Below are 27,983 nucleotides of genomic sequence, written 5' to 3' on the forward strand. Positions count from 1 at the left end.
AACAAATCCGTTTATTTTATTTTTAAATTTTTCTGATGGCAATATTTAAAATAAATTTAAGGAAAGAAAAAGAAAGTGAGTTGTTTTAATTTAAGTAATTAAAGGCTAAAAATTTACAAAAACCTGAATTAAGGTCGAGTGAGCTGGTTTTTAAACTAAATATTTCATATCTAAGTACCGAAAATAACAACAAAAAATCATGTAGGAATGATTAATTAAAAGTAAATTTGATAAATAAGTATTGTATGCAATAAGTTAAAGAATGAATTAGATTATGTTAAAATAGCATATATTAAGTCAAAGAACATACTAAGCATAAAAAAATTGCACAAAAAGAAGAATGATCTTGAAACACGATAATGTTCTCGTTAATAACGCTTCTTTTAATAGCATTACTACATAAATAAAAAAAATACTTTAAACCACTAAAATTATAGTGTTATTTATACATAGTATATATATATTATAGTATAATTACAATTTAGAATCTTCATTATTTACCAAGAATCTCTTTCACAAATCCCGGTGATTTTAAATATTTATTTTTCAACTCAAATTTCTGTCACCTGTATTTTCATGTTGTTCTTCATTAATGTTTTGATTTCTGAAAATAACTTGGTGAGAAAAAGTAAAAACTGATTAATAGTTTATTTATATGGTTGTTTTTGAATGTGCCAAATTTAGTTACACTGTTTTTATTTGAAATCAAAAAGTACTTATATAGCTTACGCCAGAAATGGCAAGTATTTTGGTGGCACAGGAGAGGGACATATTAAAGTACTTTCAATTGCTACAGCAACATTTAAAAATTTAATCTCTCAAACACTTGCAGATATTATTATTGGATTTAAAAACAAGTTCGATTTCAGGTGCTATTCCAGGGCGAAAAGATAATTATAGTAACCCTCAACTATAAAAGCTAACGTAGGGAAGAATGAATTTTTTTAGAAAATACGCTAGTGCCACCATACCTAAAAAGAAACTCAAACTAAATTTGAAATTATTAAAAAATTTACAAATTTGTAAACAGATGTTTCAACAATGAGTTTTTAGCAACGACTGTGAAAAACCGTCCTGATTGAGATTTATTTTAATATTGTGTATGTTACAGAAAAAGTTATGCACTAAATGTTTTTAAATGTATTTTCAAAAGTAAAAATTTTACTTAATTAAAGCGTTTCCATTTTTAAGCACACAAAAAAAAAAAAATAAGTAATGGCCATAAATTATATACTTTGAATTCTCTTAATATACATAATTTTTCGTGTGTTTAAACATTAAAATATCTAATATTAATTTCCTAAATTTTTTTGTGCGTTTTAAAATTTTTTATCTTAGCTTAATGTGAAACTGAAATCTTTTTAAACTGTGTTTATTTGATTTCCATTGAAGCAAGTTAATAACCAAATAATCACACAGTAGTAACGAAAATATAGTTACACAGTGTGATTCTGATTTCATAGTTTGAAATCAAAGTATAATGGTTCAAAGATAATTTTTAGAAAGAAAAATAACAAGTGGTGCATAAAATATAAATATCAATTGACACACCCGAAAATATACTGTAATTTAACTGGCACATTAATCCCAAAAGGTTCTCTATCTCTGGCCTACGCCCTTTCGTTATGGAGGTTATTCTATTACTTCCACTGCACATAGCACCATTTCCCTTGTGAAGTTTTTTAACAGCAAATGTGAAAAGAAATTATCAGAAGAACCACTATTTCTATTGTTGTAACTATGCGATAAATTAGAAACTATTTGATTTCAGTAAAAAGATAATGACACAAAGGACTAAATTCTTATTCTCTATCAAGGAGGTAACGAAAATTAAGCACTTCACGGTGTTGATAATAAAGAATAAAAAAAATATTGCATTGTGGACAGATCATGAAGTACACTTCCAGTAGAAACTAGAAAGCTGATGCTTCCACTATTAAAGTTACTTAGAGTGCTCTCGTACGTCCCATTCTTGAGTATGGTTACCAGAATTTTTCAGACAGCCTCTGCCTCTAATTTAAATATTTTAGATAGAGCCCAACTCAGTGCAGCAAGAATTGTCACAGAGTTAAACAACAGCTGCCCAAGTGAAATGGTTCTTTACAAGCCTGACATTTTACCTTCAAATACGAAATATTTCAGATTAACTCTTTAGATATTTTTATAAATTGATGAGCTTTTGTGATCTTAATAGGACATCAAAATATATTTTAAATTGGACAAGCAACCAGCGTTTATAGAGAGGCACGCCGCTTGATCATGTGGTGAAACATGGTTTTATAAATTTTAAAATTGTTCCATCGTTGACTTTTAGTTAGTATCATTTGAGAATATCAGTTTCAATGATGATTTGAAATCCTGTGCTATAGTAAGCAGGAGGATCATCCTAAACTTCTGAAACAGTTGGTCCTAGAAGTCATTAATAATATCCCTTCTGAGGGTTTGGCTATCTACATGGATGGCAGCAAATTTGAGCTGAGAGTGGTGTTTTCATCAGCAGCTCCGCGGAGGAAATTAAATATAGTATCCGTAACCCTGACTTTTGCTCAGTTTTTAGATCAGAAATTATTGCTAGATTACATTAGTATTTGGATTTTGAAAGTGCCATCTAATACCTAAAAAATTGGCCGAAAATATATGATAAACCTGACCAGAATTTTCCAGTACTTCTCTCCTAACTAGGCCCGAGGAAATCTGTATGTTTCCAGTGGAATCCTTCACACATTGGGGTGTATGGTAATGAGATTGCAGATCTTCTTGCTAGAAATGGTTGTGATCTTCCGATCGTCAACTCTGTTGAGCTAACTCCTTCGGAAATCCACTCACTTCACAAAAATAATTTACTTTCAACTTGGCTCCTCCCAGCAGTTCATAACTGATACGGGCCTGTCTCAATTATGCAGCGGCCCCAGGACATCGCAATCAGCCATGGCAAGATTAAATTTTAGAACGGGAAGATTTTTTCTCCTTGCTCTGTTCCCTTCCGCTAGTTCTGATCACCTTCTTAATTGTTAAGAGCCTCCTGGAGGCAGCTGTTGGTTGAGCAGAAGATTTACGATATTCTCAGGCGACAGGGTCTTGGACCTCGTGTAGGCTTTCCTATACCAGGGGGATGAGTAACAACAAGATTGCATTTTATGTAGAAATGTGTGTGGTAGAAATTGAATATGTCGTATACATTCATAAGAAGATACTTTAACAGTCTTAGTGATTTTTTAAAAAAAGAACCCATGCATTTATCAAATATATTTTTCTTATTGGAAAAAATTTTCTGATTCATCTCTTCTTTAACCCGTTTAAGAATTTTATTTCAAGTAGCCTTAGTTTTTGCTCAAAGATTGTTGTTCATTTAATCATTTTTCTTTATGATATCCAAGGAACAAAATAGTTTTTTTTTTTTTTAAGTTAAAAGATTCACAATATTTCACCAACTGTACTGCAACACTACAAATGTATAAGAATTAATATTAATTTTTTTCATGGTATAGAAACCTTGCATTACAATATCCCTTTTTATTTGGTCAGCAAAGGTCATTGTATCAAGCAAACATTGTACCATACCCTCCAACTTATGAGGATTTTGAAAATAATTCTTTCTAGCGTAGCGAACCAAAGTAGAAATTTTTAAAGCAAATGGATCTCTCATAAAACTTTTATCAGAACTTAAAAATCTAGCCATATGGCCTGCACTTTTATAAGTAATAGTGGACAAGTTAAGCGAAAAGTAATTTTTTTTAAATATTAAGACATTAATTTTGCTACCGTCTGAAAAGATTTCTGAAACTACGGAAATTCCGTAGCAGTTGAAGGGTACTATGAATTATTTTTCAAAAAAAAAAAATTTGATGCAGACACTAATATCAATATTTTGTTTCAAATTTTTAGGTATCCTTCTCCAACGGTAATTTGCAGTTTAATTTGAAGCTTAGTGAACTTTAAAAAAAGTTTTAAATAAGGTAATAATGTAAAAAAATTTTATTCATGAAAAGTTTACTCTTGTTGATTTAAAGTGTACAAGAGTGGTACACTTGTTAAAAACTACATTAATTTGTTTCTATGATTGTAAATTTGTTACCCAGGATTTGAAGCTTATAGCAGCATTTTGTGCTTTAAAATGAAGATAGTATGCATTATCATGCCATACTATTTAAAGTAAATTAACCAAGATTTAAATATTTTAATAAAATATTTATTCACCATACTAACATTTTCATAATTAATAAAACCTTTTCATTATAAATGCTTACTACAACTTCAATGCTTTTTTTTTTTTTTTTAAGCAAAAGCTCAATGTTTCAAAGGTTAAATCAAGGGTAAAAAAATGTTCTTGAAAGCAATAATGTTCTTTATACTTTAAAAGTGTAATTTTCTTTGTACATAAAGTGTAAATATTATGGTTCTTCATACATTAATGTTTATGGTTTATAAATATTTATAAAGTTTAAAAGTAAATCATCTCAGTGTGTATCCAAAAATCTATAATACAGATGCTCAAAATAAAATTCAAAAACACTAACAATGAGCTACTTAGCATAAACAAACCAGTATTTGATTTGAATTTTTTCAAATGATAAGCAATTTTTTAACTGCTGAACCAGTTTCTTCGGTACAAAAATAGTATTTATGAAATTCCTATAAACAATTTTAAAAGAATATTGGCCAATAAAACATTGCCAAATAAAATGAAGGAAATGCATGCATATTTGCATACATAAGCGATCAAATATAATATTTCTTTCAATGTATAATTTCTAAGATATGTAGAATATAAAGTTACAAATCTTTGTTTTCAATCTTGGTGTGGTTTTAAAAGCCAAAAAAAGGGTATTAATTAAACACTGCAATTTTGCTCATTTTTTGCTAAGAGATGATTTTAAATTGTGTTGTTAATTAAACAATGCCTTAAAATATGTAAAAACAAGAAATTTTGTTTATTGTGGTAATGGGGTATATTTATTGATCTATTACAGAATTTTTTATTTATTTAAATCTACACTGAATTTAAAATCACTATTTTGTTTTTTATTACCTATTTTTAAATTGCTTCTTCAGCATCTGATTGTTTTTTATTTTTCAGATGTTTACTTAAAAAGGTACTGTATTAATTTTTTTCTAGGGATAAATGAAAAAAATATTTTTATTTGCTTACTTAATCAGAATGGTTTAAAATTTGTATAAAAAAAATTCAGGTGTGTTTTTTCCTGCTTATTTGTTGTTACAGGTGTGTTATTACTGTTGTTGTACAGAGTTGTGGATTTCTAAATAATGTTACATTTATGTCTGCTCAATAAAGAAAACAAAATCATACCAAATGTTTTATTATGAACATTGCTGTATTTACATCTTTAATTTAGTTTCATTCTTACTTTTCAAACATAATTAATGATATGTACTGATGAACAATGACAACAAATTATCACAAATAACAAAATATTTAATTGAATTGTCAGTTTGAAGTTAAACTTATAAAAAAATAACTCTAAGTAAACATTTTATTTTTCCCTATTTAATTATTATTAATCTACTTAACTAGCAACTTATCTAAGAATGATTATCTTACATGATAACTTTTATTTCATCTTCTTTTTTCTTCAAACAGAAAATTCAATTATTTTAATTAAATCAGTGAAGTTTTTTTATTTTAAAACTTAAGCAGTTACAACTTTTATTTTATCAAAACGCTAGTTCTATTCAATAATTTGAAGCTATTCAATTAGCTATATTTTTATTATCATGTTTAAGGCACAGTAAAATTGATTTTAAAGTAAAATCTTTAATCGTAAAATATTTTTATTTCATATTATTGAGCTCAGCTATGTCTTATTACATTCTTTTAATTTTATCATACACATTTTTGATTAAAATAAACACATTATGCTTCATATACAATGAAATTTTATGACTAGATATGAACTATGTACAACAAAAAAACCCGTGCTGATCACCTGATGATGTGCAAAAAAAATAATAATAATTTAAAAAGTATAAGAGGCACATCACATTTAATTCAATCACTCTTTAAAAGTCTATGCAAAAATAAACATGCTTTTCCCATCAATCACATCTTCAAATATTCTCTTTGCAGAAATATTTGATTTCATTTTGTAACTTAGTAAATATAATTTTGAAATGAAAGGAAAAGGGAAAAATTCTTAATACAGTAGAACCTCACTAATCTGAATAAATTAGGGCTGTTACCCATATTGTTATATTGAATCATTCAAATATCACATTTTAAATCAAGGTTCAAATCTGTCTTATTTTCCCAATCAAGCATCATGCTTTATATAATTTTGATATTAATCATTTAAATTACTTGAAGAAATTATGCAAATTTATTCTATCCTTGGATTTGAATGATTCACTCCTCAATATTTAATCTATATTTTTTATTCTTTTGTTTTATTGACTGAGTTGTTTTTAGTTACATAATAAATATTTTAAATGGTTCTATTAATTTATAATTTTTGACAAGTAGTATCGGTTCAGAAATTTTGATTACCAGGTTTCAGATATACAGAGCTCTACTGTATATTTGCTGTATTCATAATATATACTTATTAACAATACTTTCTGCTACAATAATTTTTAAATATGATAATTATGTTTACATCAAATAAAAGATGGCTGGATTTTCTTTCAAGTAACCATGTTAAAATTACAAAGGGCATAGATACAGGATAAAATAACTAATGAAATGATAGTTACAAGAATAAACCTAAAATGTCTTTTGTTAGATTTAAAATCAGAGCAATCTTGGAAGAGGTTACTGGATAAAATTTACCACAGAATTCAGTTTGACTAGTTTAGATACCTGGAAAAAATGATAAAGCATGCTAGATTAAAATAGTAATAAAACTAGTAAAAAGTGCCAGCACAGTTTATTAAGAAAAAATACTTCAATCAATTTTTAAAAGTTTAATATTATTAAAGGTTACTAACAATTAAACATTTTTAAAACTTGACTAATATTAACTGAAATCTTTGTAAGTGCTTCAAAATAGAAGTCAAGACAACATTTTTTGGTACAATGCTTACATGCTATTTTTAGGAACGGTAAAAAAAAAGTATGATCCACTGCTTTGAAAGTTTTGTTTTATGTGACAATTTCTTTAATTATACACAACATTAAAAAAAATAGGGAAACACTCAACGTTTTAAAATAAAAAATTATTAAAAAACTGTACACGTGGTAAGAAACTTTTGGATCCAAGATTTTTTCAACTTCAGAAATAGATTGCTCTATATAAAGATAGATCAAAATAAGTTTAAAGGAAAACTAATAATTATAGTTAATTCCAAGCGACAATAAATTATTTCATAACAAAATAGTATATAATAAATGAAATAATAATGAATAATGGGCATTATTTAAGGTAAATGGGCTATTAAAAGTACTTTTGATTTTGCAATAAATGAAATGAAATGTGAAGATCCCAAAATGTGAACTCTCAAATGTTTGCAATTTTTTTTTAAAAAAATAATTATTCTTTTTAAATAGAATAAAAAGATGTTATAAGCATTCAAATAGGTTTTGAAGCGTCGCAAAAATGAGTAAATGAAATTTACTTATTTTTTCGACGCTTCAAAACTTAGTTAAAAATTCAAAACTTTAATTAATGCATTTAAAAAAAATAGTTTAGTATGAAAATAATTACTTTTTAATTTAGTATGAAAATAATTTTTGTATTAAACCATTCCAGTAAGCATATTTTATGATAACTGGAATGGTTTAACACAAACTGTTTTAGAAAACTAATAAAAAATGCATTTATAACAGTTTAAAATTCATGAAATAAAATTTAACTCTATTTGGAAAAACTGGCATAACATTTCATTACAGTATTATGTGATTTTAAACAAAATATTAAAAATCACAGAATTCTCAACTTCACTATTGATTGTGATAATTTTGATTGAATTAAACAAAAAAAAAACAGTTTCTGAATAAATATTGTTGGAAAGTTCTACCATAATGCAATGCTCTTTAGATACTTGTTGCCACAAATAAAATGTTAGAAATGATTTCTATTATATATTTTTTTAAACTTTTCAAAGGATATTAATGCATTTAATCATCACATTTGTGCAAATAGTTTTTTTAAGCAAAATAATAATGTGGTTTTTTAATACTTACTTGGCACTCCAATCAATTTTTCCAGGTATTGAAAACACAGGGTTTGAGGCCTGTCCATAATTTCTGGCCGATTTTTGTACTGGAGTACCATTGACAGTAGGCTGTGAGTTGCGTCGCTCAAATGAATTTGAAAATGAATTATTAAAATGACCTTTAAATAAAAAAGATTATTTAGGAATAAGTTCTTCAAAACTCTGATTGACCTTATGCAATGCAGTAAAAGATATTACCATTCATTTTTAACCTTGGTGCTTCATTAAATAGGACACTTCTTGAAATATTTCCAGAAACATATCTTGGTTTATTCATGTACTGTTGTTTAGCTGAAAATCTAGTAACATCATGGGATGGCTGTCTTTCAATACTGCAAACAGAATATAAAAATTCAAATAATTTTTTTCATGAACTTGAAGATTAAAACTTTAAGGCATAAATCAGCACATTTTCTTAAAAAAATTAGATACATGTAAAAAAAATTTCAAAATAATAAACATTTAGAGGATTTTTCATGATATATATGATAGAATGCTACAAGAAATTCATGTTAGAAATGGTAATATATTAAAGATAAAAATCATATTCACATGAATATGATTGATACAAACTAATCATTACAGCTTGAAAAAATAGCAAAAATAATATTTTAGATGTTATTGAAACAGAAAATTAAAAATACATTAATGATGATAAAAAAATGGGGAGGGGGTATTTATATATTAGATATTCAAAATCAAATGTCATATGGGTCATTCTCACAAAAACAGTCATTTTCATGTCCCCAGTATATTTTATGTTTGTTTTACAACTTACGAAAAAAAAATTTTCAGGGAAAATGTCCTTCAGAATGCAAGCTAACAAAAGAATAAAAAAAAATTATCAATTTTTATTTTTTATTAATTTTAGGTAATAAAAATATACCAATATGTCATTCCCTCACTTGTCCCCACTGCTGATTTAAAAAAAGAAAAAAATTGTTTCTGAAATAAAAATTTTTTNATTTTAAAAAACATGAAACTACAAATAAAGCTAAATTTTGATTCAAAACATAATAAAAGAACTATACTGAAAGTATATTTGAGTGACATTTATAAAATTATATTTGTAAAAATAAACAATATAAAAGCTGCTTATGTATTTTTAATTGCATGCTTTCTAATATACGAATTAATACTGCTGCATTACTTTATTCATTAAAAGAGTTTTAAAAAAATATGTATAATTTTTTTTTATCAGTGGCTATACTTTTAAAGGTTTAAAGTAAAATTAATAAAATTTTATCATGTACCTACATGAAAAGTCAAGACTTAGCACAACTAAAACTTAAAATTCCATACATTATTGTTCTTGACAAAAATACGGAACAAAATATTGGGTTAGCAATTATTTTCTCAGTTTTCTTTTCTTTTTTTTTAATTATTTTAAAAGCTTAAATAATAGAAACATTCCATTTTCTATGCCAAAGTCCCTTAACATTTGCTGACAATTTTTTTAACCAAAAGTTGGTTTTATCACTTTTCATCAAAGGTAACTGGATGGCCAGAACAAGGAACGTTTTTGAGGTCAAAATTTCCATCCTCTTCATACACAACACAAATGTTATGAGAAGCTTTTCTGGCCTTGAAACATTGATAGAAAGTAAAAATAGGGCGTGTCGAAAATGCTCTTTTTTCTTTTCTTTTTTTTTAACTTAACATTACATTTTAATGATCTGAAAAATAACTTGAAAAAAAAAAAAAGAAATTATAAAATTATAAAAAATGGTTGGAGCATGCTTGCCAACTTAATAGTTTATAATACAAAATGGAATGCAATGAATTTAAATTATTAAACAACAACTTATTCACTCATAAATATAATAATAAGCCTATAAAATGAATTATATTATTTGTTTACACTTTATCAGCAATAAGGCTGTTTTCAGAGTCAGATGGGCCAGTATTTTCTTGTGCTAGTTGGTCTCCACCCCATCTTTTTCTGTATGCTGATTTTTCCTATAAATTGAAATTTAATCAGTAAGTAAGTTTTTAAGATGATAAAAAGAATTATTAAAAGAAAATCCAAGTTTAAAAAAGTTATATGCAGTAACATTTTACTGAAAATTGCACATCTATAGTAAGTGTCTTAGTAATAAACAATATTACATTTAATTAATAGCATAAAAATATAATACACTTTATCAAAATGAAATACAATATGTTTTCTTTTATCATTGTGTACACACAATTCTTTATAGAAATATAGATACATACATTTTTATTCATTTTTAATAGTTGTTTTGATTTTTGTAAATAAATATATTCTCAACAACACTTATAATTTGTCCACTGTATTTCAATATGTGTTGTCAATTTAGCTATTAAGTACTTTTCACAATAATTATATCATTTTAAGCAAAAGCAGCAAAATTTTATTATAAAAAGCTTAAAGCCATGCAAACTACTTTAAATTAAATTATAACAACTTATTTGGAATTTTGAATAAAATGAATATTATACTCTATAAATTTAAACACAGTTATCAAATAATGTGTAACAAGACGAAGAAACTTGTGAAGATATTGGAAGTAGAAGTTTCTCTAGAATAATTAATTTCTGAAAAGGTACATTCTTTTAGGTTAAAAATATGAAAACAAAAAAAAGTAAAGTATTCCAGCAACAACATATTATATGGAGATCAAAGCTTCACCATTGCTCTCATACATAACATTCTAAAATAAACAGAAGGATTCTTCAAAGTCTGGTAAAATAGCCATAACATCATTCAAAAACATACTATGAGAGCAATAGTATGAAAAGTAGTACACCTTATTAATAATTCTAAAATACCTTATTCATAAAATGTACATTTTTGATGTCTAAAAAATATTTTATAAATAACCAAGAGTAAAAATAATATGAACTGCAACAATATCTGTGTATATATATATTTAGATTTTGACTCAAATCACTTGAGTATATTCAAATTAATTAATATTTTTATATAAGCTTCTCAATATTTTATGTATAATATATGTTTAGGAACTGTTAGTTTTTTGTTTAATTGCATGTATACTATCAAATAGTACTTAAATTAATTTAAATATAAAATTATACATTGGCTTCACATATATTTACTGACATTTTGTGACTGGATGCAAAGTGTTATACTATATAGTTAAATGAATAAAAAAAATAATAATACTCGCTTTACAATTTTAGTACTTTTTGAACCTTTAACCAATTGTTAAATAACAATTAGTTACAGATTTAACTTTTGCTATTGAGTATCACTAATATAGACTGCAAATGGTTGTTGCGAAAATAAAATTCATTAGAAATTTTTATTTTGAAAGCCAACTATTTTGGTTGGTGACATTGTACTTGTATTGTATTTAATAAAACAGTGGGCCAAAATAAACAATACTAATTTTTAGAAAAGTAATATGCGTTTAATTTAATTTAAATGATAATTTATTCAAACCTCTAGTGCTTTCAGTTTAGGTACATTCTCTTGGTAAGATTCTGGAAGATGGCGATTAAAAGCAGACACACGACGATTGGTGTGCGACATTGGTTTCAGACCATTTTGAAAGTATATGTAACGAGCAGCCTAAAATATAAATGTTGAAGTAAAAAAAGTAGCAAAAGTAATTAAAGAACCCCCTGCATAAAATAGCAAAATTTAATGAGATAGGTTCAGAAGATAAAGTGGGTATAAAATAAACCTTTTTTTTTAAAAAAAAAAGAAAGAAAGAAAGAATGCTCTAAAACCAAACTATAAAATTTATTTTACCAAAAATTTTGATCCATTTTATATTAATGGATTCATATAAATCAAATATGAAGCATAGCATACCTATCTTATTTGATTGCTTTCTTACAGTAATGCATTTAAAAGAACATGTTTTGACATACCCACTTTACCCTAGAGTGGGGTAAAGTGGGTATAGTTCTTAAATAAGTATATATTTCACTAAAAAACACATATAAATATTGTTTTAGAATTAAAAATGCTCTTAAATAAATGTATCTTGATTATATTTAAAAAATAGTTTTAAAAAATTTTCTTCTTTAAATTAAAGATTATTGGCAATTAAAATTAGGTTTCACTTTGAATGCAGTAGATTTTGCTAAACTCTACACAATTTCATCAAAAAGTTTAAAAAAAGTGTAACTACTAATTTTTGGCTTATTCGAAACAAAAATATGCTTGTCGATTAACAGCGTCTCTTTCTCGTCAATCAATCTCCATAACATTTCAAAGAAAAGGATTGTACAATAAGTTTAGAATCACTGAAAAAGCAACAAAAAATAGCTGATTTTTCAATCGAATATTTGATTAACCAAATAACAACCAGAGATCCATGCCAAAGAATTTATAATCATTATTTCTGTCATTTTATTCAAAAGAATAATAATAACATATTAAGGGAAGCACCAATTACATTTTCAATCCTAATATGATATTGTTTAACTTATATCACTTTTTTCATTTTGATATATTGAGTTTATAATTATGTTTGATGGTAGGCTTATAGCTTCTAATTAACATTTTCGTTCTTTTTATTTAACTAAATACAGAATTATTTTCTGACTTACTCCTATTAATTTTATTTAATAAATTAAAATTATATTTTTTAAGTGTTTTATTATTAATAAAAAAAATAAGAATAATCATTTTTCATTATTCTTTTTGTCACTTTATTCAAAAAAAAAATAATAAGTTATAAATAGAAACATTAATCACTTCTTTAATTATAAAAGGAAGTTACCTAAGCATAGCATGTTATGATCTTCAATTTAATTATAACATGCTATATATATAGTTATAATTATGTTCAATGATAAAACTAAAGTATCTTATAAACATTTTTGTTCTTTTAATTACTAAATATAGAACTACAATCTGATATAAGCATTTTTATTTCATCTAATAAATTCAAATTAATAAGATTATGATATAAAACTTCTAAGTTTAAAGAGAGAAATAATGCATTAAGAATAATATGAAACAATTCATTTTGTTAAAAATTACATTGCTGAAAATGTCGATCAAGTTCACAGTTAGATAATACTAAATGTATTTTTTTACTTACCATAACAGCGGTTGGTCTTTTATCAGGATTCCATCGAAGCAAATCTTTTAACAAAACACAACCATCTTGACTGGCATTACGAACTAATGATGGAATTGGCATTTCAACAAACTGAGGGAATTTAAAATTCATTTCAGACGCTAAGATAAATCCATCTGGCCAATCTCTCTGTTAAAAAATTCAAAATTTTAAAAAATCACTATAAGAGGTTCAGGTTATTCCACAAGTTACACACATAACATCTATCTATAATATATATTCCAGATTTTTCACTGAATAATTATTTTAAATATATCATCAGACAAATCTCTCTGCTTAAAAATTCAAAATTAAATAAATTCATAACAAGAGGTTCAGATTATCCCAGTTAGTGACACACATAAAATCTATTTATCTATTCCATATTTTTCAGCAAATAATTAATTTAAATATATTATTCATATGTTAAATATAAATTAAAAATTTATATTTTTATCAGTATTTTAAATTTATTTCAATACTTAATAATAAAAAAGTTCCTAATTTTTAATATTTCATGAATTTTAGGCATTCTTTCATTAATAAGTATCAGTGATTACTTTGAATTTTTCATGAAAAATATCTTTATTGTTTCATTTAACTCTTTGCTTTAACTTACAAGGTGAAACCTGTCATTTCTGGTTCAACTAACCAGCATTAGCAAAAGGTTAATAAAATGATTAAAAATATTACTGCAGTTTTTTTAGACAGTATATAATTTATTTTAATGGTGAAATGAAATATCTCTGATCATACAGCTAAACTTACAACTAAATGTGCAACAACTAGATATGCAAAACTAGATGACTTACAATTAGATATTAAAAACCTTCTCTTATGCTCTTTTTTTTATTCCTTAATTTCAGAAACTCAAAAGTCACAAATGTTCCTTTCATTTTCATTTAATCGGAAAAGCTTTAAAAAAGTATTTTATAATCTTGCATCAAACGAAATATACAATAAATATAACAACAAAAATAGGTAATAATCATTAAGCAAACATTAACATACTTGATCTGGTGTTCCTAGAAGTGAGCATATTCTAAATATTTGATCGATTTCAGTTCTTCCAGGAAATAACGGTTTAAGGTTATAAAGCTCAGCCATTATGCATCCAACAGCCCACATATCAATGGGAGAATTATAATTTGTTGCTCTAAGGAGAACTTCAGGAGCTCGATACCTAAGATAATAACAAAACATAACACTCAAGAGAATTTTATAAAACTTTTTAAATTGAATCAGATAATTCAGAAAGTAAGTTCCAATTAGCAACACAAAAAAAGAAAATAATAAATGAAACTTTATTAAATATTGAACTGCAAGTAACAGACTATTATTTACTATTATAGCAGACTATACTATTATAACAGACTAACAGGCCATTGATCTTAATGGGGCATAAGTATTTGCTTTGAGCAAAGAGTGATACCATCCGCGATTGCAACCATTGAGTAACAATGGATCTGAAATCTTCCATGTCTTTGCAAGTGTTTGAAAACATGAAAGTTATTCAATGCGTTATCCAGACTATCGGGGGTTGTGCCATATATTGAGATGGGCACACCGATCATTTGTTTGTCATCATAAACATTTTCACATCCTTTATGAAATCGGTGCACCCACCATCTGACTATGGATTCACTAATCCCACTGGGTCTGTACACTTTTCAAATTTATTTGAGAATTTCATAAGTAGTGGTGCTCTTCTCATTGAGAAATCAGAAGACTGACAGAGTTCTGGCACATGACTAAATACTTGATAGTTTTAAGCATCTGAAATTCTCATCCAACAAACATTACATAAGTCAGCATTCTGAGAATGTTTTTTCTGGCTTGCCAATACCTCAGCAGAAAGAAAGCATATGCTTGTACTAATAAACATAGCAATTCCAAAGTAAAAATGAAACTTAATTTCTGGATTATGTGATAATAATCAAACCATACCATCAATTATTTAATAAAAGGTAAATAACTTCACCTTTTAATAGTTGTATAACAAAACAATTTGAACTTAATCAAGCAATTATTTACGCAATATAAATATTCAACTGGATCTAGGAAGAGTAAAATAAAATCAGATTTAGCAGAAAATAAAATCAGCAACAATGCTATGAAAAATTACTTTTATAAAACATTTGAACAAAGACTATGGTTTAGAAACACATCAGTGCAAGAAATACTTTTTTCTTTGCAAAGAATATAACTATCAAAACAATTTACAATAAGTGTTAACAACCTCCTATATAGTACCGCTTTCAGGAGAACTCCTCCAGACACACGTCTCGCGTCATGGTAAGTACTATGGTTACAAGGAAAGGTCATTTCAAATAAGGGTGCGAGGTGAATAGTTTTGTCTTAATCATACCATAGGTTGTCGTGAGTAAACCAATCGACACTATCTTTATTCCATTTCACCCCCAATAGAAATGTGCTCTCGCTTGTTACCATAGCAGCAGACATCCCCAGACTTTCAGTCTGGAGTAGTTCTCCTCAAAGCCACACTTTATGTAGTACTACTACAAACAAAGTAGCAGTAAGTTTAGATTCCCTGGAAACTTTTATGTGAATAAGCTAAAATTATACAAATATATGTAACTAGCATTTTTATATAGGACCTAAGACAAAAGAAGGAGAAATAAGAAATTGCATTGGGGCTTATAACTCTATAAGACTAGAATATGACTAATAAAAAAAGTACATCTCTAATTTTAAATAAAAAATACAGAAAATATAAATTTTTGCCAGAGTTTAAAAATAATAAAATATTTGTTTCTAGTTGAAATTATATAATCGTAAAAGTATACATATTATTCAAAACACACTCTTTTCATTTTTACACACATCAACCATAAATTCTTAATAAATTATATTTTTGTATCAATAATTTTAAGTGAGCTTAAAAATAAATAATAAACAAACATATTAAAAATAAAACAAAAGTAAAAACAAAATTAAGTTTTTTTTCCTAGTATAAAGTAGTACCGGTTTGGTAATCCTAAGATCCTGCCCTTAATATCCCTTTAGCCTACATTAAATTAATATTTGACATTATTAAGCCTTTACTGAATGCATTTTTTAATATTCATCACAAATTAATTAACAAAATAACAAGACATATTAAAAATGCAAGAAAATTAAGACAATCATAAAACATATGATTGTTTGAGAAATACGGATCAGATAAATGCATACCATCTAGTAGAAACATAGTCTGTGTAAGGCGGTCGGGAACGAATCTCCCGTGCAAGGCCAAAATCAGCTATTTTTATAAGATCTGGTCCCATACATAGCAAATTTTCAGGTTTGATGTCTCGATGAAAAAAGCCATGCTTGTGCATAAAAGCTAAGCCTTGCAAAATCTGATAAAGTATATTTTTTATCACATTTTCTGGAAAAGGATTATCCCTGAAAAATAAAGTATCAAATTTATTCTACTGAATTATTTTGAACTAAATAATTTTAAGCATTATATTATTTTATATAGTGCTTAAAATTGCAGAAATATTAATTAAATAAAAAGTCTATTATTATGAGAATATATCACTAGTATATCTGTTAATATAGTTTAGCATTTACAATGTTACAATGAAAAGGGACGAGAAAATTAAAATATAATTTTTCTATAGAAAAAAATCATAAGAATCATAATAAAAAATAAAAGATGGTGCTCAAAAACATTAGTATCTTCTCTCAAAGAGGGAACACATTTAGTTCTTTTTCTAAAAGAGGGCAGTGCTGAATCAGTTATGGAACAAGAAAAAAAAAGTCCAACAAGAAAAAAAAAAGCTGAGCACAACACTCACTTAGTATTTATGGTCAAATGAATTAAATAAAACAGAACAATGATATCCAAGTACTATTAACAATATTCCAATTTAGCATTTGTATTTAAATAAAATACAAGAATGATGTTTGTAATACAGTGAACTCTCGCTACTACGATATCGGATACAACAACTCCCTTTATTATAATAATGTTTCGTAGTCCCGGCGAACTTGCATATGAATTAACTTGCATATGTTATCCACCTCTCAATATTGTGACATTCTTTGAAGCAATAAACCCCTGCAAACGATTTTTTTCTTCACATTTCAAACTTATTTTCTCCATTTATTATTGGTTTTCAAATAATGCAAAAAAATCTTATTTTATCATATTTTGCCTTTTTTTCCGGTCTTTTCTGACAAATGAAGTCTCACTGCTGATTGAATGGCTTTTGTATTCAGATTTCAATACCCTATCCTTGATGTACATAGACCAACGCAAGACCTTCCATTCTTAGAATTGCCTCCCTTATCTCTTAAGAAGTCACATATGTAACATTCCTATCTGATTTCATACTTAACCATAATTACCACTCTGCAAATTAAATTTTTACATAATATATAACTACATTTATAGTTAATACATATACAACATTAAAATTTAAAAAAAATCTTATTGTGTCCCCAAAGTATGTAGACTCTCGATATAATAATATATCCCTCTACAACAATATATTTATTTGGTTTCCAAAATATTGTTGTAACGAGGTTTTACTGAATTTGAATTCTCTGACAATAATGATTTGAAATCCAATTTAGAAAAATTTAAAAATTTATTAAACATATTGTTGGAAAATAGTAACTTAGGGACACATACTTCAATAATACTTTTAGTGATATGTTAATATTAACAAAATAAACTCTCATTAAGGCTACACATAGCACTTTCTTTCGATAAATATTGAAATTTCATTAATAAACGAGTCCACTATTTGGTCTAACATTTTGTCTATTGGCTAAAAATGTAAAATTTTTTTGCATCTTAGTTAATAATATGCTTCAATAAAGATTTAATGTAACCTTACCTCCCCTTAATGAGTTGATACAAATTTTCCTTCATGTACTCAAACACAAAGTATAAAGTATTATCTTCTCTTATAACTTCTTTCAATTTCACTAAGTTTGCATGACTCAATTTTTGCAGAGACTAAAATAGATGCAATCAAACTGAATTAACAAATACTGATTAACAGCAATGAATATTATGTTCTTAACAGTTTGGATAAGAAAAAAAACTATACCTTAACTTCCCTTAGGCTCATACATTCTTCCCATGAATGATATTTTTTCTTCATTCTAAAATATACCAAATATATTAGCACTCATGAATTAAAAAAAAAGACAATAATGATTGGATTTTAAAAAAATACTGTACTACCAAATAATGAAGGATTAACTTTTTGCTGAATGTATATTAAGTTAAAGCAATTTGAAAAAGCACAAGAGGGAAAACCAATAAAAAATATGTGACATTAGATGTGCTTTTCACTTTGAACAATGTTAAAACAATGTGAAAGAGCATAATGGAAAATTATTATAATGGTAAATCATAAAGCGTTACTTGTGCTTTTTACTTAATCAATATTAGAAAAACCAATGATAAAATTAGGTGACATTTCTGCTTTTTCATATTATTTGCACTTTATTCAACAGTGTAAAAAAAGTTGAACGATAAAATGGACGACATAGATTTGCTGCCATTCCTCCCATGTATAAAAATTTACTATATGAACATGAATAAAATAACATCAACCAAACTGCTAAAAAAAATTCAGCAAATTCAAATAAGGAAACGCAAATCTAATTTTTACTTCCTGAATTATCTTTAACTTCAGCATAAACTAGAATTATATTTCATATTTTTATTTTACAAGACAGGTTATATTTTTATGAGACAGCAAATAATTTTTAAAAAAAATAACCTAAACAATCTTTCTGATTCATTTTAATCATTCATTAATTTTCTACTCACAGACTATGAAGTAGGAGTTATGAGATTAATAGCATAAAATGAAAAATTAGATTTTTCCATTGAAAATTCAAAATTAGTAAATAAATAAAGATAATATAGAACTGCTCATAAAACCTAATTTCCCCAAAACCAATTAAAACACTTTTAAATTTAAATTATGTCTTAATTTTTAACTATTAATCTTTTTTTTATCATTCACATGTACACACATTTTACATCCTTCATAATGTGTTATACATAAAATTATATAATTAATTTTACTTTCAAAAATCAGCCAGCCTTGAAAACTTTTTTTTCTTTCTTGTTGGCACTTGTTAAATTTTTATTTATAGATACAAGATAGTTCATTTATAGATACAAAAACAAACGTGAAGCAATAATCTTTATATACTTTTACATATTATAACTATTTACTGTTTGTTTTATAACTACAGTGCCTATTAATGCGACAAAATAACATACGCTTTCATTAAATGTAACAATTTATGAATTTTAAATCTTGATGCACAATAATGATGATGATACACCTCGAGATGCAACAAAAAGGTGATTGTTACTAAAATTGGTTGGCTGAAATAATTAAAGAGATTCTCAAATCTGATTTGAGAATCAGTAATTACTTTTAAGATGTGCCTCGAATCTTGAACAACTATTAGTATCTCCAACAAAGTACCCATTAACTAAGAGTGACCCCAAAACCAAAATTATAAAACTAACATTTGACTGATTAAAAAATTTGATAAAAGTAAAGGAAGAAGTCATAAAAGAAATCAATGGAAAAAAAATTCAATGGAAATTTTATAAATTTTTTGCCAATGGAAATAAAAACTTTGTAGTAAAACTTTTTCTCATACTCTTGTGTAAGTAATATTTACAAAACGCATATAAATTTTAGACAAATATTTGATCATTAATAATTAAAAATTAGATGCAATATTTAAAATAAAAATATTATAGCACAAACATTTATTTTAAATAAAATTTAGAGTAAAATAAATAAAATAAAATATATTTTGGTTAAAATGGATATGAAGGGTTTAGGTAAATATAATAGTAAGGCACACTTTTTCCAAAATGCCCTTTTTATATCAAATCATTTCTTTGTATTATCTCCAGGAAGATACTTAACAATTCCTAATTTGTCCTTTATAAAAGAAAACATGGCAGATAAATATATTATTCTCTTGAATGAAAGAAGAGTGTTTTTCACCAAAATTGGTATGTAAAAATGCTCTCTTCTACAGTTTAAAAATGTGACTTAGCAATATATTGACCCAAACCTTGCAAATAATTAATTAAATGTAAGAAAATTAATTTAGTATAAAGTTACGAAAATTATTTACAACTTTAAATTGATAATTTCTTACAAACTTTTATCAAAAAAATAAAAAGTATATGCAATTAGACATAAATAATTTGTGCAAGGTTTAAATTTTACCTTTTGACGGCCACTTTTTCACCCGAATCCAAATTGTAAGCAAGTAATACAGTGCCGTAAGTGCCATTACCAATTGTCTCCATAAACTTGTAACGTTTAGTCATTAATCCCATGTCTTGAATTTGTGAAAGATTTTTAACTCAGCAATATAAAACCATGCATAACATATATATGGCAAACGTGATTATAAGGCAGAAAACATCAATCACCACCTGAGTTAATAAGTGCAGAAATAATATTACAAGAAGCACTACAAATAAAAGCAACTGAAAAGGTGCACAAAATAAAAGGCAACAATAAACAAAGCGACTGAATTAATAAATAAGTTTATCCAATAAAAACATATTAGTCTGTGTATTAAATTTATATTTATTTTTAAAGCATTAGAATTCTTCTGTGAGTATTACAAAATATTGTAAGTAAGGTTCACACCAACAATAAAAATTTAGTGGTCCAATGCGACCACCTAGGTATTCATTTAGAGGTCCAAAAACTATGATAGACTAACTTGAAAAACCATACCTAACTTCAAAACCAATTGACTTCACAATTACATAATTCATGCTATGGTACACAGAAAAAATTATTTATTGTTATCTATATTACCCTAAAATTAATTAGGGTCACCACCCCATAATGATTAAAGAATAGCATTTATTAAAATTATGGGTAAAAAAGGTAAAATAACATTAATAAATAAATTCAACATAGAAACTAAAGGACTGAGGCCAGATAAATATTTAAATGAAGAAAACAGGGAAAGTAATAGCAAACAAAATAATACATTAAAATTTACTTATCCAAAAATTAATTATCTAAAAATTATAAAATTTTATATTAAGTCAGTTCAAAAATATCACTTCATTGATGAACACTTATACTGTCAGTACATGAATGCAAAGTACAGCACAACATGTAAATTTGAAATTTCAAGATTTAATTTGAAAAAAATTTTGTACCAGACACTTTCAGTTATTAAGTTATTACATTTGAATACACTACACATAGAACAAAAAAAAAATTTAAATGCATAGAATTCAATGCAAAAAAAGATTTTTCGTTATTATTCTGTCAATTCATAACATATAATTTTTGTAATTGAAAAAAATATATTGCATTATCAGAATTCATACTTTTCAATTATAAGGACTACACAATTATAAGGACCTAAGTTTAATTTGGCAGCTATTTTAAAAAACAAATACCAATATAATGGTCTCTATAACCGATAAGTACCATTTTAAATTTGTTAAAAATATGTTCACCTTTGACAACAGTGAAAAGTTTTTAAATGACAATTTTTTTACTAAATTTTTATTTGTAATGCATTCAGCAAAAATGACAATCACCTAAATTTGTCGAGTGGGAAGCAGACCAATTTTTTTTAAGTTTCAAAGTAATAAAAAATTTTGGGAGATCAGAATGACATCTCATCCTGGTACCTTTGAGTTCAAGAAAGTAATAATAGTTATACTATCATTAATTTCAGAAATCATATTTTTGATTTGAAATAATCTTTTAATTTTATACACTCAACAAAATAAAATAAATTGAGTAAATAAATTAATTGACAAAATAAGATAAATTGAGATTGATTTACAATGTGTATCAAACTGGAACAAATTTCCAAAAAGCTTAGAAAGTCTGGTTTATTCACTTATTAGAATTAATTTCAATTAATTAAACTTTTTTTTTTCATGTTGCAAAACATTATTCACGATAAATATAACAATAATAAACATCAAAACAATATATGTGTAGCCTTTTAAAAATTTCAAAAAAGAATAAGTTACCTTTTAATTGCAACCTTTTCACCAGTATCTAAACGCTGTCCAAGCATAACACTGCCATAAGTTCCATCTCCAAGTTGGCTTAATGTCACATATCTATTCATACCAGACACAGCTGGTGGAGTTATCAACTGGTGGTGAACAGGTTTCACAGTGGCTAACATCAGGATCTTTCATAAAACTATATTAGATAAAAATGGAATTAAAATTGGTGACAGATTTCATAATTATTAGAATTAAGGTGATTAATTTACTTCATTTGAATCAGTGATTCCCAAAGTGATCTATATCGAACCCCCAGGGGTCGATGACAACCTGCAAGGGGTCTATGTCAAGTGAAAAAAAAAACTTGGGGGTCCATGATATGAAAATAGGGGCCAATGATAGTAGATCTCCTATAAGCAGGTCGAGACTTTTAATTTTGGCATTTCATGAATGGAATAATCAACATACACTGATAGTACCTATTTACTTACATTATACCCCATAAACAGAATACTTTCAAATGTTCTGCAACAGGACTTGTTAATTTATACAAATGTTCTGCAAGCATTTTGCAGGAAAACGCTGTCACTCATTCAAGATACAAATTGTTCTGCAGGACTTTGTTTGTTGTGCGACATACAACACAGTTTCAGGCACTTTCAGCTTCTGGGCATTATACTACCTTACTTATAATATAAAGACATATATCTATCTAGATTCTGCATAATTTATAAAAGTAGCTATGAAGTAAAAATTTTATTAAAATTTAAGTTATAAGGATAATTTTTTGAGGTATGAAACTGAATTATTGTAAACTAGCAGTTGCTTGCAGCTCCGCCCGCGTGCGTTTTTATTTTCTCTACATGTAAGGTTTTATTTTGTAACAAAAAATAAAATTTTCGCGGTAAATTGTAGCCTAGACTGTGTCAACTCTTTAGCTAACAAGACATCCAATTTTACCGCTCCCAAGATCATGGAGATTTGTTGCTTAGTTTTTACATGAAAACGTAATAAACAGACCGACAATATACTACAACGGCTTTGTATACAAACTTATTTTCGCAATTATAATATTAGTAGCGGAGTACGGGTTTTATAGTACACTATTTTATTCCATTTACATATTACTTAAATTAAATTAGTTTGAATTTAATTAATAGATGTATAAAATTAACATGTATTTTTTTCTTAAATTTTTCACACTACACTGCAGTTAGAAATTTAAATCTTTCACAGTGAGTAGCACTGTACCAGCTGTCAAAAATACATTTGAAGTTGATAAATTTACAAAAAATCAATATCAGGTAAGCAGGGGGTCTACCCAAAAACATGGTAAGGGGTCTATGAGACAAAAAAGTTCAGGAACCACTGATTCAAATCAATAGCGATAATGATTATTAAAAAGCAAAATGAAATTAAAAATTATATACAGTAGGTATCAGTTTCAAATTTTAGTACATATATATTGCCCGTTAAATTTCCGACACTTAGGTTCATATAACCCTACTCTCGTAACTGAATAAAGGTATAACCTATTTCAACCTAAGAATTTCACCATGTTAAAAATATTTCATTACAGTCTTAAATAATTTACAGAAAAAGTTTGTTACATATCAATCAATGACATTCAAATTTATTCCCTCTATTTGTTTGACACCTTTTAATGCCAATTAATAATAGGCATTAAATAATATTAATACTATGCGGTTATTTTCAATCAAAAATTTTCCAGTCAATAATAAATTGATTTCTAAATATTATATTTAACTTAAGCTGTACAGTTATTAATTAACTATTTTTATTGATTCATAGATTTTATTAGATAACCATAATATGATATTTGGATTCATAAATAAACCATTGAAAATGAATCAGTATGCATTGCTTACACACAGCAAAACACTACCACACTCCCAGTTTTAAGACCTCACAGTTTCAATACAAATTATACAAAATTTAGAGAACGGTCAAATAAAAAATTTAAATAAAATTAGAGTTAATTGTCGTAAAAAGTTTCAACATGAAGAATCTTTCAGCATAAAGAGTCAGGTAATTGAAATTTTTGCCGGATATTTATACTAGTCAGACATAAGCTGAAATAGCTTCCAAGGGTTTTCAGAAACGTTTTTTAAGAAAAGGCAAAAACAGTTTTTGTTTTTTAAGGAATTTATTCTTTAGAATCAAAAAACAAAGTTAAAAAATTAAAAGAAATGTAGATAAATTTCATTTCAAAAATTGAGCTTGTTGTATTTTTTTATAACAAGCTTAAAAAGCATTTTTAATAAGCCTGAATTTATAGAACAATTATAAATTTTATGCACTAATGCATTGCAATTTTCAGTAAGACCCTGGGGAAATATTTTAAAGGGTCATTTAACAATCTCTTTTGGCAAGATAGAAAAGATACATAATCATTATTAGATTTTGATCTATATTTAAATATATTACATAATTCTTTTTTTTAATTTTATACCTAAAAACAAACAACTAAAATATCTTTCTTATTAACAAATTTTTTAAAAAAATGCTTATTAAAAAACATTCATTAGTGATATATTGGAAGCAGACCTCTTTAGAAAATAATTTTAAAAACCTGCTTAAACAATCGCTTTAAAATACAGTAAAAATCACAGTACCAAAAATTCAACTAACCAGAAAGCTCAAATACAATTTTCAAGAACATAACTTTCACAATTCAATTTAAAAAAAATTTTAAATTATAATTTATTAATTATTATAATATATCAGTTTATTTTAATGTTATCTGAATTATTTTTCGACAAGCAGTGATTCTGATATACCTTTGATTTTTTAACAATGATACAGCATTTTTAACATATAAATATTGTTATATGGCACATTGAAAATTTTGGCACTAAATAATAAAAAGCAGATAGTATGATTTTTTTATGTTTCTTTCTTGCACTTTTTTTATGTTTCTTTCTTGTCCCATTTGGCATTTTCATTTTTGTAGAGATCAATTTAATAATTTTTATGAACAACGATTGTACTCTCCTTCTTTTATCATTGTTAATTTTTATACATAAGTGTTGAGTGCAAATGAAATAGGCGCCGTTGTCAGAGTGGGGGTGAGTATTTATAATAAATTAATTATAAATACTCACCCTCAATATTTCCATAAATATTTAAAGTTTTTGTGAATTATTACTGATGTAAATTCTATAAAGTTAAAAACAAGAAAGAGATAAAAATAATCAGTGTTTTTGCTGGTATTTAGAACATTTAAGAAAAAAATTGTTATGAGTGAAATTCAGAGAATTTGTGTGACTATAATTTAATTTAGTCCTGCTCAAAAATTGGGCCTGTGCTACGCCCATAGTAGATGATTAGCATCTTTGATTAAAATTTTGAGAAAAATTGAGATTTTCAAAGTTCGAATATCCAAAATTTTAACAGAACTGAAATTCCCCTATTTTCTGTGCATTCAAAATGCTTTTAATGTATTTAAAGTACAGCTTATTTCTAATTCTGAGATTTTAATTTCCATGCATAGACTTTTTTCTTTAAACATAGTCTCCAAGCATGTGGTAACCATTGCATTCAAAATCCATATGTAAATGATTTTGCAAGTGATTAAAATAAAAAATGAACTTTTAAATTTTTCAATGATAAAAATAATTTTTAAAAGAAAATGTATATTTATACTATTATTAAAGCAATCATAAGGATCAGGAGTAATTGTGATACAAGGTGAAAAACCCTGAAAATTTTATATGCAAAAACTCGATTTCAAGATATCAATTGATAAACGTGTATAATATATGTGTATAATATAAATTTTAATTGCAAGTTTAAAATCTATTTGGCACCGTGGCGTTTGTAGCTGGCACAACATATCACGATTCGGAAACATCCCAAAATTAAATCATACAAAAAAAATTAAATACTAATTTTGAAAAAAAATATTTGAATTTCCTTGCGCCTTGCTAACATGAGTGAAAAACAATTAGAAATTTTGATTAATGTCTGGAATGAACATTTGCTTTTATTACTATCATGAGCCAAAACCAAATACTAATTATTAATAACAAAATATTTGATAAAGTTACACTGATAAGAAAAATTTAAACATGTGCATGAAAAGAATTAAAAACAGTCTACGCACTTGACAATATGCAAGCATTCAACTTATAATAAGAGGGAAAAGATAACATACATTTTAATGTAACTATTTTTAAAGACCATATCAGATCATAAGCCAATAAACCTTACAAAAAAAATTATTTAACTTCAGCAAATTTATTTCATGCAAAAAATTTAATAAAATGCTTATTTCATCACCTGCCAGTTTATCCAAAATACATATATACATTTATGTATAATGTAAACAAATTATAATAATGTAAACAAAAAAAGAAATTATAAATAAACATTTTAAAATTATAATAAAAAGCGATTTAACATCAGCATCATAATCTTATTTGTGCATTGATTCACTATAACTAATAATAGTAGTTAATTATACAACTAAAAAAAAAGGAAAAGAAAAAACATTGATACTAAAAGACAGTGAAGTTTGACCTAGGCCTAATGGTAATGTTGATTGCTTACCAACTATTACGTTTGAATTCTTCTATTTCTCACCATATTGAAGGATTTTGATCATAAGTTGGATTTATGCAGATGCCAAAAATAAATATCATTAAAGTTAGTAAACATTGAATAAATTTTCACAACTTTAAAGTGAAATGTTAGCACGTAGATTCGATGCCTTTGTATCAATACGGCCTCATCAATCTGGTAGTGTCACGCGTAACCATAGCAACGTCGAGTGTTTAGTTTCTGTAAATCCTGCTTGGCTGCCTCTCTGTGGAGATTGACTGCGAATCATTGCTGATGGACGAATTTTGAAGGGAATTATTCTTTTAAATGCCTTAAAAGGTTTATTATTAGCTTTAACGTATGGATATAAGCTCCTACCCTATTTAATAATACAGATAATAAAATTACTTTATTTAATTTTAGTTTTATTTAAAAGGATTAAGAGATTTTATATTATATTATAATCAATTTAGTTTATCTCATTCACATTATGAGTGCAGAGTAAGCTTCATAGTATTATTTTAAATCTGAACATTTCGATAAAGAACAAATTAAGTTTTCAAACATACGTAATAGATACTAAGATTTTTAATAGAAATTTAGTTTAATTTTTAATATTTATTTAAAAAAATCAATCAAGTCTGAAATATTTATTTGATACGCAATAATTTTGACGCTCTGTAATATAATTTTTTGCCCTGGACAACCACACTAATGAAACATGCCCCCCCCCCCAATCTCAAAAATTATCCAATCGTGAACGTAGCCAGTGGGTTCGTGAGTAATCAGACCCCTACCGAAATGAAAAAAATAGTAAAAATATTGATATAATTTTTTTATATATTTTTTTTAATATTTTTTATTTTATTAAATAGCCATTTTATTTCTCCTTAACTTTTCTTCATCCTGTATGGATCACGTCAGTAATCCATACAGGATACATTATATAGTTAACTTAATTTATTATGGTAATTTTTAATTTTTATGGTAATTTTTGCTTATTTATTCGTTTTCCTTTTATGTTTCTTATTGAAGTGAAAAAAATGGATTATAAAATTAAAAAAAAGGTCGACAAAATAACACTTTCCTTTTTACAAGAAATCTGTACTTTTTTTTTTTGTGTAATCTGTACTCTTGTTTGAAGTTAGAAGCATAACTGTGAATGGATCGTAGCATCG

The 27,983-nt window shown here is 26.3% G+C and overlaps 2 protein-coding genes across 3 annotated transcripts in view; one reads left to right on the top strand and one right to left on the bottom strand.

The window, feature by feature from the left end:
• Positions 1-5,307, top strand: part of LOC107438486 (inositol monophosphatase 3) — a 17,741-nt gene extending 12,434 nt beyond the window's left edge. Inside the window, exon 9 of the mRNA XM_071181822.1 lies at positions 3,886-5,307. Coding sequence (XP_071037923.1) covers positions 3,886-3,939 — 54 coding nt within the window. The 3' untranslated portion in view covers positions 3,940-5,307. The remainder of the gene's footprint in view (positions 1-3,885) is intronic.
• On the bottom strand, positions 5,303-27,069 carry LOC107438485 (serine/threonine-protein kinase dyf-5). 2 transcript variants are annotated; one of them, XM_016050793.3, is made up of 13 exons: positions 26,815-27,069; positions 22,261-22,438; positions 20,468-20,679; positions 18,299-18,353; positions 18,083-18,204; positions 16,425-16,637; positions 14,241-14,412; positions 13,212-13,379; positions 11,597-11,725; positions 10,031-10,128; positions 8,368-8,501; positions 8,138-8,288; positions 5,303-6,814 (listed from the first exon to the last, which is right to left on the bottom strand). In XM_016050793.3, the coding sequence occupies exons 3-13, from the start codon at positions 20,578-20,580 to the stop codon at positions 6,802-6,804; spliced, it is 1,368 nt and encodes a 455-aa protein (XP_015906279.1). In that variant the 5' UTR covers positions 20,581-20,679; positions 22,261-22,438; positions 26,815-27,069; the 3' UTR covers positions 5,303-6,801. The 2 variants fall into 2 exon arrangements, with proteins under 2 accessions (XP_015906279.1, XP_015906277.1); XM_016050791.4 differs by lacking the exon at positions 20,468-20,679.
• Between the last annotated feature and the right edge of the window lie 914 nt (positions 27,070-27,983).

This window comes from Parasteatoda tepidariorum, chromosome 6 (genome assembly GCF_043381705.1).
Source record: "Parasteatoda tepidariorum isolate YZ-2023 chromosome 6, CAS_Ptep_4.0, whole genome shotgun sequence".
NCBI lineage: Eukaryota > Metazoa > Arthropoda > Arachnida > Araneae > Theridiidae > Parasteatoda > Parasteatoda tepidariorum.